The following is a 13,965-nucleotide window of genomic DNA, read 5'->3' on the forward strand; positions in this document are numbered from 1 at the left end:
GAAAATTGTAACTGTATTCTATGCATAAAGAAGAAATACCTTTTCTATCTGTAAAGAATACTTTTTCAAATCTTTATGTAATATATAGAAATGGGATATCTTAGTTCTTAGGTGTTGTGTATACTAGTACTTGCATAAAATAAAAATCAGAAAAAGGACTGCTAAACATTTTCTTCTTTGCTGTAAAATATGGAGTTGCATATTACCATCCGTCATTCTTTTTTTTGTTGTTGTTGTTTTGTTTTGTTTCTCTAATTTTAAAAGGGAAATTTATATGTGTGTATGTGATAAATCATTATACACATTTCAATATAGAAGGTGGATAAATACTGAGTAGCCAAACTTTGTTGCAGCTAGAGGACTGGAGTAGTAACTCCTGTTAATAGTCCGTTTAATGTACCTGTAGTGCCTTCTCTGGTCAGGTTTTCTTGGTTTGAATTTTCACTTCCTGGTGGTGGAACTTTCCTGTTATTGTTAATGGCTATTATTACAAGCCAGGCCGGATCTAATATGTGAAAAACATATTCCGATATTCCAGTTTGTGCCCACTGCCCTTTGTCCTGGCACTGAGCACCACTGGAAAGAGCCTGGCTTCATCCTCTTTGTACCCTCCCTTGGCATTTATACATATCAGTGAGAAACCCCTGAGTCTCCTCTCGTCTAGGCTGAACAGTCCCAGCTCACTCAGCCTTTCCTCATAGGAGGGGGCACTTCCCTGGGGACAGGATATGGGGTCCTGGTTGGGCTTGGCTCGGTGTGGCCTATGGCCAGACATGGCAGGGCTGTGGGGAGCTGGAGCCTGGCCCTGCTGCAAGCCTCGCTGGGGCAGGGACAGAAGACCCTGGGACAGATGTGGGGGTCTGGGCCTGGGCAGGTGGGGGAGCCCCAGGGGGGCTGCAGTGGGGTCCTGAGCCTGTGCAGGGAACGGGAAGCCCCAGAGGCATGGGGGTTTGGGCAGGGGCAGCGTCAGGGCTGATGGTGCACCCAAGTCCTGGGACTGTCTGAGGGGGCCCTCCCAGAGCACACTTTCCGTTCTGGTGATAGCCGGTATGAAACCAGTCAGCACACTCTCAGACCAGTCCATGATAGTAGTCATCCCAAAGCACAGTGAGTGGGGATGAGAGAGAGATCTGCTTCAAAGGCACATCCATGCAAGTTTAACTGGTGGTATAGATGTACCCATACTGATCTTGATATTCTGGGGTTCTGCAGGGAATTGTGATTCTATTGCACCTGCTACGAGATTTTTTTTTATGGTATGTGGTACTGTTATGAAATAACATAATTATTTGAGATATGTAAAACAACAGAAAACAACATAATAATGGCAAAATATTGGAGATGGTTTAGTTGTTTAAAAAAATAAAAAAATAAAAATCTTATTTTTCATCAAGATAGGCAGAAAATTGACCTTTTCATCAAAACTTCTTAATGATGATTTTGTCTTTATATGGTGAATACAGGAGCAGAAAGCCAACCTAATATTGAAACAAGAAAAATAGGACTTCAATGAATGCTTGATCAACAGGTTAATAAAATTCCACCCCTCCAATATCCTAGTTCTGTTGTACATTGCTTTTCAGTGCTTCTCTATAAATCCATACAGGTATATCTCATTAATATTGTAATGCATAATAAAAAGTAATTAAATACAACATGTTTCAAATATCATTGCAAGAAATCAGAGAAGCTTTAATTAACTTTATTTGCTATTGGTAAACAATATTCAAAGGGACAAATGGAGGATGGCAGTGAACTTAACAACACTTGTTATTTTTACTGATTATCCATAATGTTTTGCACGTAAAATTTCAGGCAGTACTGTAGACGTATTTTCCATGCTGAGTTGAAAACAGGAGTAAGATGGTCCCTTGTTGAGACTTTAAATGACACAGATTTCAACAAGATCATCGCAGAGAAAATAATAGCGGATTTCCAATAATGAAATGACGTGTTGCATCAGATAGTAACAAGCCTGGCATACAGTCTCGTCTGCTCTCTTATTAATGTTAACTGAGATTGTGGACAGAAAATAAGGTTAGATAGTCAGATGGGAGAAGGTAATCAAGCTATAGGGAAAAAGAAAGAAAAAAACAGATGGGAGAAAAGTGTAGAGAGGAAAACCAAACCAACCACTTAATTTACATCTCTCAGATAACTATGGGATTTTTGTCTACCTGTTTTTGCTTACGTTACTTCTTATTACTTCCAAACTGAAAATAATGTGAATTTTGGACTTCCAGACACAGTTTATCCCTTGTTGCACTTTTCAGTGATTTTTGCTTTTAACCATTACATGTAGTGCTCCACCCAATATGTATGTAGTTAAGACTTGACAAAATGGAGACTCTGTATGGTGGGAAGGGTTTCTTGGAGTTGCCATGTGTTAGCATGTGGATGACACCTTTCCAGATTAAAAAAGAAAAATTGCTAGAGAATATGTTGTTGCTAATTCAGTACGGTGTCATTGGTAATGATAGGTGCCTCTCTGTACCTTTAGGAACTGTCACTGCTACCGTGCTTTTGTTTCGAATTTGCATGTATGGATGCTTTGCTACCTGTGTAGTAGTTTATTAGAACTAATATTAGTTTACTATTAATATTATTATTCTTCCTAAATTAAACAGCATTTTTGTCTCTCATGATATGGTTTTAAGGCCATGTATTACATGAACAAAATATGCGCTAGTGCACTTTAAATCTGCTGTTAATATAAAATAGACAAAAGGGCTGAGCTGCTTAAATGAGATTTCTCATGCCTGTCTTTCTCAGTATGAATTTGTGTCAGGTTTGTAATAGCTTTATCAAAACTTTCAGGATGAAGGGACCTATCACTGTTTATTCTGTTAGCATTAGTCTTTTCCATCCCTCTTTCCTTTTTTTTTCTCTGGTGACCCTTTTTGTCCTCAGCTGCTACTATCTGTAAGTTTTCCCAGCAACCAGTCCTGAGCAGAAACTAATTTACTGGTGGTTTACAGCCTCCCATGGAGCTTTAGGATTTTTCAGTCTCATCGCGTATGCTACGGTTAATCTACACTGCATGTGTTTTTATTTTTCAGGAAACTGAAGCAGCAGTGCAGGCTAAACAGCCGAATGTGGAAGAGGTTTTGTCTAAAGGGTGTCATTTATATAAGGAAAAACCAGCCACTCATCCAGTAAAGGTAATGAAGCAACCTTTAGCAATATCCATTACTGTGTAATGGGTTATGCTTCCCCTGTTGTACACTTGTCCTTGATGTGCTCTGTTTAAAATCAATGAAAGAAGTTGGCAAAGAGCATTTGTTCTGTTCTGTGACAGCATAGCCAGGAACAATGTAATGTTCCCAGCTAGAAATTTTTTACATGTTGTGATGAGATTCTTTTATTTGACATTAAGTTTGTTTTACTTATTCAAGAGTAATCCGCACTGAAACCAAATTTAAATTTGTTGTGCTTAGTTAATGGTATCAAATGAAGTCTTTTTATTTCGGTTATTTCTTATTATTTATTTATTATTTCAAATTACACTTGCAGAAATTCTGCCAATTAAAAAAAAATGAACTTTTTTTTTTTTGTAGACAAGGTAAGAGTCAGATCAGAAAGGGGGCCCTTCGCTTTACATTTTTCACATTATGGAAGAAAGAAGAGATGGCAATACAGAACTTTACCACTCAGTTTATCTCTGCCACAATTCATGCAGAATGACTACTTGATTCTGTCTTGGAGCAGAGGATGCATTGTTAAGAAGGCTGATCCCTCCCAACCTTTTTCTTTTAGAAAAATGTATTATAGAATCCTTTTCCCAGCACAGAAATCAGTTTGAAGGGGATATTTTACACTTAGTTTCATAAAGATTATATAGAACTTCATGAAGCCTTAGAGTATTGTCTACTCCCCTGTAGAATCATGAAGCAGGACATAATACGCAAGCAGCCTCTAATGTGTGGTCCAGCTACTTCTGGAAATAGGAGATCAAACTACTAGTAAGGTCACTACTATATCAACCAGAGCTTGATCTGGTTTCTGGTTTTATAACTGCTAGTAGAGGATCTGTTGACATGATGATTAAGGGTTACCCAAAACTGTAGTAGTGGCTTATTGATTACATAAGTGTCTCTTGCAATTGCTTCTATACTGGACAGAGATAGTAATTTTTATATTTAGAGCTTTTCCAAACCTACATTCTTCAATAACCTCATTTTATAGAAAGGTTTCCTCGCAAAGTTAAGATGTCTGTAGGTGACCTCTACAGTGAATTTCTTGTTTTTCCATCTGTATTTAGTCACTATACATTGAGTATTATTTTGCTACTTTTACAAAATCTCCTCTAATATATGTAAATCCCACCAGCTGATCTCCATTCACAGGAGCACATAAACACACTTTTCTCCATTTTAGAAACTAATTTAAGCGTTTTTTTAATTTCTTTCTTTCCTGAGCAGTATTCCTTAAAAAAAATTTCCCCTTTGGTATCTAGGGGTTTTATTGTTGTTGTTTTTGTGTGTGTGATCAATTCTCCTAAACAGTGAGAAAATATCAAAAGAGGTGAACTGAAGGTGACTTAAAAGTAGTATGCTAATGAGAGTGAGCAGAAATGAGGCTTCTGACTCTGGCTTAAGTGTTTTCCTTGGCTGATAAAGCATTATTGTTGTTGGGGAAAAAAAAATAATCATCCGCATGCTGAAGGAATGATGGAACAAAAATCATGCTGCAATAACTACATTTACTCACTTGGTATAGCTATAGAAGCCATTTTAGGGGCCTTTACTCCACATTTTAGGCATAGAAATTCAAACAACTAAAAAAAAAAAGGCAAGGTTTTGGCTTTCTAGATTTTTCTATCTGCATATGAAAAATTTCAAAATGTTTGCTGATATTTTCGAGGAGAAGAACTAGCACTTGTTTTATGTACCATTGACCAATGTGTAAATAGCGTGAAATGATTCTGCTTAGGCCAAACTTCTGGCATAGAAGTGTACTCCACATCTATTCCTTTTAAGTGTTCACGTCAAAGACTGAAAACTGCCAATTTCTACCAGATTTACTGGAACACGGTCAACTGGAACAAGATAACTCTTTAAATAAAGATTATGATGTTCCTTGAGTTGTAGTTTTGACAATGATATTACGAAATGTGTCTGTAAGGAAATTAATAACTATTTGTGGAGTAGTGGATATTTCATTTCTAGTCACTCTGTAATTGGATTTTACTTTTTTTTGCATTACATTGGGTAGTTCAATTAATTGAACAACCTGTGAAGTTAATTTCTGGTTCACCGTCTTATACAGTAAGTAATAAAACAGTGAATATATACTGTCAGGGCTGTAGAATTGCTTTCTTGATGAGGTAGATTTCCTTAAGCTTTCCCCCGTTTATACTGAATTGGTCTTCTGCCATCATCTTCAGCCATCATTCTTAATGAGTAACTTCCAGCACTGTTTGCTATAGTTATGTTCCAATGTAGACTTTTTAGCGCAAGTCAAAATAATTTTCTATGCAAAAGGTATGTTGTAGTAGCAGAAAGTATTTGTACTTAGATTATGGTGTTTTTGAAAAGGTATTAGTGAGATTGCAAAGTTAAGTACTCAAATTTACACAAATTTTTGAATTAAAGTTGTTTTGGTGGCCTTGTTTTAGGCTGAACCCTACCTAATTCTGCATAGGAGAGCACGCACACTGTGAACAGTGATTCAGTACTTGAACTCATATTTCTTGTTTAGTTTGTTGCTGCAAGCTGCAGTTTTCCTGGGAAGTATTCAATTTCTGCTGTGAAGAAAAATGGCTAATTCCTTCATGGACTATTTCAAAACAGTTATCACAGTGGTGTCTAAGTGCTTCATAAACATTGCTTTATTTTAGAAATTTATTTCAGGAATGAAAGAGAAAAAACAAACAACAATTGGGTCATACTACTAGACACTAACTTAAAATATGTATACGTATTCCAGTTTTCTTAACTTGTGATACTACACATAGGCATACCAGAAAATTCAATACAATTTCCCAGATAATTATGACAAAAATGTATTAACTTGAGACTAGTTTGTGTTTCAAGCAAATAACATATTTGGTCTGATTTATTTTTTTATTTTTTATTTTTTTCACAGATCAAATTGACTCCCATGCAACAGTGGAGTAGTTTTATCTATGTTTATGTATGGGGGCTGAGGCACAAAGACACTGAAATTAAATGTAGCAGACACTTTTATATATCAAATGTGAAACACCGACAGCCAGATTCTTCAACATCATATTATCTAACATTTTATGTGATAAATGCACAATTTTCATAATTTCAGTTGCAGCTGGGATTACTCAAGAGTTCTGGAAATAAATGCCAATGCCTCATGTTGGAGTCACAGAGGAAAAAAAAAAAAAAAAAAAAAAGATAAAATTATATGGCCTCTTTAAAAGCATCAATTATTTGCATAGCATTGCTTGACAACTTTGTAGAGTATTTAGTTCCCTGAAGAAGCCTTTTCTTAGCTTTCTTTTCTTCTGTCTTAGTTCACCACAAATCTTTCAATTCTTTTAAATAAAAGAAATAGAGGTCCTACAGACGTATTCATACTGCAAGCTTCTCCTGTGCTAGAAAACAGAGTGTGTCAGGAAATTAAACATACTAATGCAGTTATGTGCATTGGGTCTGAATTAATGTTCATAGTTGACTTTGGCATTTCTTAATGCTTTGCAGTTTATCTTTGCAACCTTTGTAGTATACTCTTGTTGTGGTGTTTTGAATATAAATTGAACCTCATGGCTTTATATTGTCATGTAATTAAACTGAGGGTAGAATTACTGACATCCACTCTACCTCTTAAACTCCTGAGGATACTGATGTCATTTACTATTTCACGTCTCTAGTTTCACTTTCTGTTGCCAGTCCCTGGGTCCCATTCCTACAGTTCTATTCTTCCCTACTCAGGATCACATCACAGAAGTTGACTCATTTGTCTTTATGTTGCATCCTGTTCTTACAGACAAAATAAATTAAGCTTAATTGTGCATTTGCTGGTATAATTGTCTTTGAACCATATCAGTATGCCACATGTTAGTTTTGTAGTGTTGGTCCATTAGTTGTAGGAAACTGTTAAATTTATGTTCCACCATGAAGTTCAGGTGATCAGATGAGAGGCACATATGTTTCTTTCTTAGCTTAAGGCAATTAAGTTTAAAGATCTACAGGGTCTTTAGCAGAAAAATACTGACAGGAATAACTGTGTTAAATTGTTCTAAAAAGTTACAAAAAAAAAAAAAAAAGTGTGTGAATTACCCAGAATAGAGATTTCCTTGTTTAAGTATAAAACAAACACTATTAGTTATTTATGTTGTAAAAATAGGTTACCAAAAACTGGTAACTTCACACAGAAATAACTAATTGTTTCCACAACTGTGTTTATAATTTCTGTAATTCTGTCATTTGACAAGAGGTGTGACGTGGGGTATTGATATATTTTGAAGTAAAAGGATTTCTTACTCTATATTTTTGAAGAAAATAAAAATAACAAAACTGTATACTGATCCCTGCTTCAAGCCACCTCCTTCCTTTCTCCTCTCTACTGTAAAGAATTATTAAGTCGAAGAAGACGACAGTCTACCAGTCATTAATTCATGAGACAAGACCTGAGAAGTGGTAACACCAGTAGTTATTTTCTGTTCCATTAATCACAGCCATGGATTTTTAAATTTTCATACCGGGTTTTCTCTTTTTTTTAGATTAAATCTATCTAACTTTTTCAGACAGTAATTCTTGTAAAAACTGTCATCATTACTTCATCAAAGAATATTGTTCAAGTCCTTATTGTAAGTAATAGGCAGATACATAAGTAATAGGCTGATAAACACTTGTGTTGAATATGTATTCCATTTGAAACTTGTCCAGACATAATATTCTTTTATAGAGGAGATGATTATGAACTGTATTTGCATTAGAATTTTTCTGTGTCCTTCAGTGGGAAGTCACGAGGGTGAAGCCAGCAGTTGTTTCCTAGGATTAAAGTTTGTCTGTCCTCAGATGTGTTGATTTTGAATTTGTAAATCACAATAGTTACAAAAGCTAAATATCTGATCAGATGAAAATGTAGAGAATGATTAGTCATAGAATTTTGGGTAAGACCTTAATAATATTGCTTTATTAACATAAAGTATAGATCTTATGTTATAGTTAACTCTCTGAAATAAGTATATTTTCACACCTTCACAAAGCATACCAAAAGCAACGATACTGGAATTTTGCAATACAGGACTGTAAATATGTTCTTGGAGGCGAATGAAATTTTAGTATAAGCTGATTGATTCAAGAATCAAGAATGGGATGGGACACATGATCCTTTAAGCACTGACAGTTTAATAACCCTATCCATTCATATCTGTGAAGTGGATTTCATGCTTTTGAAATGCATTTCTTTAAAGTAACCTTACATGGACAGGGAGGGAAAGGTTACTGGGGGGTTACTGCTGGTGACAGTGGCAATAGAAAGAATATAAACCCCAATCTCATCTCAACAGTAACAGCACTTGTAGAGATCAGTTTAATCAGGAAAGGATTTTTGTGGCAAAAGAAGAGTTCCAGTCCCTTGCCTTGGCACTCCATTTCTCCTTTCCCATCATGTTGTTGGGTGGGAGTGTAAGTAGTGGGGAAAGTAAGAGGAAGGACATAAGGAATACCTTTAGTTTCATTGTCCTCAGTCTTTCATTTAAAATACTACATCACTTCTCTCTCTGAATACGCCTATCTAGTTTTAGTGCTGTCAACGACATTAGTTCATGTATGAATGTTAACCTCACTTAAACTGCACTGGGGCTGACATTTAAAGGAAATCAATAAATCAATAAAAGTGTTCCTCAAGGTAACATATTTTGATGTTAATGCTTGTCACCAAAGCTCTAGAGCTTCAATTACAGCAAAACTGTTGTGCTCAAAGAAGTGAACAGTTTAATGCATGTATGCTAATTCATGGCAGATGCAAGATTGGATCAAACCGTAATTGTGATAGAAGAGTTTGGAACTAGCTACTCTCATATTAGTGGTGTAGATGTTGCCTGTATTTTGTCATTGCTGGAAACGAATTCCTGGCTCACATCCACATGAATGAATGAAGCAGCTATTCACAGTGAGGACCAATATTATAACATTCATCTCTCTTTTTTGAGTTACTGTGGATATGTGGTAAAATGAAGCCAGTGATAGAGTAATCCCCCCCAGCTTTTATTTTTAAGGGCTCTCTGCTAATATCAAATCAATAGATACTGGAGCATTCATCTGCATTTTTTAAACTCTGGATGGAGGTTCTTCTGGAGAACAGTAGAAAAAATTAAAAAAAAGTCATGGTCCAGAGTGTGTGTCTGTGGTCCCATAATCCACACAGAAATAAGATGTGTCGTTGAGAATTGTCATATGATAAGTTGCATTTATCATGCATACTTGATTGCTTTTTCTGTACAGTTGTCATAGTCTATTATCAAGGAATCCCTGGTGTTCCTGACTTTTGATTTTACCCTTAATGCAGGTTTTAAGCTATTCTTGCAAATAGAAAATTTTTTAAAATTATTATTATTTATTTTTATTTTGTAGTGCAGAATTGTATTCATTCTCTCTTGTCCTGTCAAAAAGCATTTACACAAAAAGCTGTTCAGGTAATACCAAGTAATATTCTAGCCTCCACTGGTGACAGATATAAAAGAACTTTACAGGTTTAGAGTACTTATGGCAAAGCTTAAGGCAAATTCTCTAAATGCTCTCCCAAGGCATCCGAATATAAAACTGTGCAATTTGAGTGTGTGTATGTGTGCATGATTATGTCAGTTTAATGCATATTGTACCGTACCCCTGTCCTACTGACCCCCTGTCTTGTTAGATTCAAGGTAATTAAACGTCTTTCTTAATAGGCATCCTGTTTCCATCATGGCTGGTTTGTTATTCAAGCTATATATCTAATTGTGACTAGGACATAAGAATACTAAAAGCACCCCTGAGTGGCACTGGTATACTGGACTGCTTTCTGTAGTAATCAGGGAGCAGCTTAAAAAAAAAGTCAGCCTTCATTTTAAGAGTTTAGAGATGCCAGCGTATAATTAACATGCTTCATCCTACTTTGCAGTCCCTAGAGCAAGGAAGAAAGAGGGGTAGAAACATCATTTTCAAGTCTAAATGTCTCTTAGGGTTATCTGAGGACTGCTGTAATTCACACTCCAGACTTTCACTTACGTTTTATTTAAAAGTAGCAGTTTAGCCATTACTGTGTGCCCACACACCAAAGTTTACGATTCCCTGAGGTCTCCTAAGACTTTTTTTTTTTTTTTTTAGAATAGGTGGAAAAATGCATGCTGCATTTGATATTCCAAATTGCAGGGATTTTATTGACATGTTTCTAAATACACAGTTCACCTCCCCATTTGAAAAATGAGTGTCTTGGGTTCAGGGTAATTAAAAAAAAAAAAAAAAGAAATTCTACCGTATGTTAAAGAGGAAGTCATCCTGTTCCCTAAGGCCTAGGGAACCCCAGGGTTCCCTATGTTCTTCAGGGAGCAGCGCAGTCCAGCTGCTTGCTGGGGGCTAGGAACCAAGGGTCTCCCTAGGGCAGCAGGGCAGGGCCCGTCCTGCCACCCCCAGCCGAAGAGCAGGGCAGGCTGGGGGGCTGCCCATGGAGCGGGGTCAGGATCAGGCCTGGTGAGAGGAACCAGAGTCAGACACAGACCCAGACCCAGGTGGGTGGGCAGTGCCATGGGGATGGGAAGGGGCTGAGTTTGATTGAGGGAGTCAGTCAGGGTCTGGCAGTTGTGCTGTCTTTAAGCTGGCCCTCAGCAACGGCAGCCAAACTTCTAGGAGGAAAGATGCCCTCAGGACCCTGACACCATGAAGCTCTTTTGCAGCCCAAATGGGACGTAGTCAATTCTTCCCTCTCTCCTACCTGTGAAAGTTCATTGCTGTTTCTACATGTGTTGTTTTGTTTTTGTTTGTTTTTTAATTCAGGTGGTCCATCAGATGGAAAAAAGGGGAAAGTTAAATTAATCTATGCCTTACAAATTTAATGTATTTTTATCTTCTGTTCTAGAAAAAATTAGAAGACTTGAATGCTGACTGGAAGGCAATAAACCACTTAATTCGACAACTAAAGGAAAAGCCAGCATTAGGAGCGCCTGGCCTTTTCTCTCCAGGTGTCTGTAAGTGCTTCAATATGTACATCTTTTCAAATTAGTTACAAATCACATAGTTAAAGGGAAAATGGGTTGAGACAGTCTTAATTCTTCATGCATCCATACAAATTTCAGCTTTAGCTTGTAAATGGGAGGTGTGTTGTTATGGCATTCAACTTGTTTTATATTGTTTCTATTTCATGTAATGTGTAGCAGAAGACAAATTATTTTATAGATTTGATGAAATGATTGCAGCGTGCTTTTCAAATTACTACTGTTTCGAAGTCTTGTGTCTTTATTCTATGAAGAGATGATGACTTTCTACATGTATTCATGGAGAAAATACTATGGAGGGAGACGAATTGTTTAAATTAAAAGATAATAATGGTACAGGCCAAGTGTGTGTAAATTTGTCACAGAATGAAATTCTTAAAATACATTTTATATTTGTGAGGCCAATGAAGTGGGACTGTTTCAAGACAAAGCATGAACATTCATAGAAGAAGTTGTATGATAACGTGGTAGATGTAACTCTGGAGTTAAACGTTATGTCTGTGATATAATTTGTGGGTGTCTTGTGTTCATGAGTAAAAAAGAGACTTTTTCTCCATTTCATTTAAATTATTTGACAAAATTTTTATTATATTTTTCTAATATCACTTTGTACCTGCTGGTTCTTTGCAAGAGCTACAAACTCATTTTTATCTCCATGATCCATGGATTTTTTTCCTTCTGCTTTGCTTTGAAATATATTGATTAGGCATGCATTGTAAAGAAATATATAACGGAGGCACTGGGCTAAAGTCTGAGTTTCTAAAGTCTCTAAGATTCTTTACTTGATATTAAACTATCTCAGTTGCTTGGCTGAAGAGTGTTTTTCACCTATACAAGTTGCAAAGCTGCTTGGGGATCTGCTCAGATTTGGGAGAAATGTTTTCTCCTGTTAGGTTGCCTGTAACGCAGGCTATGATGCAGTTGCAGGAGTCACCTGGGATTTGATTACTTGTAGGATGTTGATCCCTCTTGCTTTTAACATGTTATAATGCGTAGCATGTAAGAAAAAACGGATACTGGAGAATTTTGTACCTTCTACTAGACATTCTAGGACAGCAAAGCAGGAAAATTGTTTTGCAGGGGAGTAAATAATTACACCACATAGAAAGAATCCAGAATATTCAGTAAGACAGTCCAACTTCTGTCAGAGTTGTGTATATTAATTCAAACAAAACAGATGTCTTGCTTATGGCATATTCAGTCTTACTAAACAGGAACTATCATTTAGATTTAGCCGTTTAGAACTGCCATGGTTCCAGTGGTGATCTTTTAGATTTTCTAAAAAGGGCTAAATACTACTAGTGTTTATTTATTTGTTTATTTTTTAACTGATAACACAGCAGCATCCTTGCTTTACAGGATTTTGTTCTAAGGGATGCTGTGGAAATTCATTTAATGACATGGGGGAACTGAAGGAGATGTGTAATCAATTTTTGTTGTGCTGGGTCACTAAACTTGCTGTGTCAGTTTTGCATGTCAGCAGGTTATGTCAGCTTCCGGGGGGAGGGAGTGCTTGTGAATTTGCTGTTTCAAAGGAAATGGTAATAACTGAACAACAGATAGAACACAGAATGGTAGGAGAACACATAATATAGTAGTTTCTATATTAACTAATCTTTAGCCAAAGAATTGCAAAATTAATCGTTTACCTTAATTCTAGATGTAGGCTTTGACTACTGATGTTTCTGAGACTCAGCAGATGGAATTATACATGCAGAAAATGAAAGCACTGGTGTTCTATAAAGGATTAGGCAGGAAGTAAGATTGATTTCCTTTCTAGTGCCAAGAGCACTAAAAATTTGAACCTGTGCTTGTAACGCTAATTCATAATTTTTCTTTATTTGGGTCAGTTTACTGCAATAGCATCATTATATATGAATCACCATAAAACTGTACAGTTCAGAAGGGACCTGTGGAGACATCTTTTCCTCTTGTTCAAAGCAGGGTCAGTTAGAACAGGTTGCTCAGGGTCATGTCCAGCCAGGTTTTTTCCTCCTCAGGAAGTTGTAGAGAGCAATGAGGTTACTTTTTAGCCTTCTTTTCTCCAGACTAGGGAACCCGAGTGACCTTAGGCTCCCCTCACAGGACATGCCTTCCAGCCCTGTTACCAGTTTTGTTGCTCTCTTCTGGATGCTTTCAAGTACGTTAACATCCTTTTAATAATATGAAGCGCAGAACTGCACACAATATTCAGAGTATAAATATAGCAGGAACATCACCTCTTTTGACCAGCTGGCTATGTTGTGCTTAATGCAACCCAAAATGCGTTTTGCCTCTGGGCTGCTAGGGCACACTGCTGGCTCATGTTGGTCAAAGGAGGTGATTCTCCCTCTCTACTCTGCTCTTGTGAGACCCCATCTGGAGCATTGTGTTCAGCTCTGGGGCCCCCAGTACACGGAGAACATTGACCTATTAGAACAAGTCCGGAGAAGGCCACCAAGATGATCAATGGGCTGGAGCACCTCTCCTGTGAAGACGGGCTGAGAGAATTGGGGTTGTTAAACCTGGAGAAGAGAAGATTCTGGGGAGACATTATAGTGGCCTTCCCGTACCTAAAGGAGGCCTACAGAAAAGCAGGAGAGGGACTCCTTGCCAGGGAGTGTAGTGATAGGACAAGGAGAAATGGATTTAAAATAAAAGAGGGTAGGTTTATATTAGATATAAGGATGAAATTCTTTACTTTGAGGATGGTGAGGCACTCGCACAGGTTGCCCAGAGTAGCTGTGGATGCCCCGTCCCTATAAGTGTTCAAGGTCAGGTTGGACTGGGCTTTGAACAACCTGGTCTAGTGGAAG

At 37.2% G+C, this 13,965-nt stretch overlaps 1 protein-coding gene across 24 annotated transcripts in view; it reads left to right on the plus strand.

Moving 5' to 3' along the window:
- The window catches only part of DMD (dystrophin), a 1,241,706-nt gene that overhangs the window by 873,125 nt on the left and 354,616 nt on the right, over positions 1 to 13,965 (plus strand). For all 24 annotated transcript variants that reach the window (XM_083850706.1, XM_083850697.1, XM_083850709.1 and 21 more), the window contains 2 exons: positions 3,060 to 3,161; positions 11,035 to 11,143. In XM_083850706.1, the coding sequence (XP_083706832.1) occupies positions 3,060 to 3,161; positions 11,035 to 11,143 (211 nt within the window). The remainder of the gene's footprint in view (positions 1 to 3,059; positions 3,162 to 11,034; positions 11,144 to 13,965) is intronic.

The sequence above is a fragment of the Anser anser genome, assembly GCF_964211835.1.
Source record: "Anser anser genome assembly, chromosome: 1".
Taxonomy (NCBI): Eukaryota; Metazoa; Chordata; class Aves; order Anseriformes; family Anatidae; genus Anser; species Anser anser.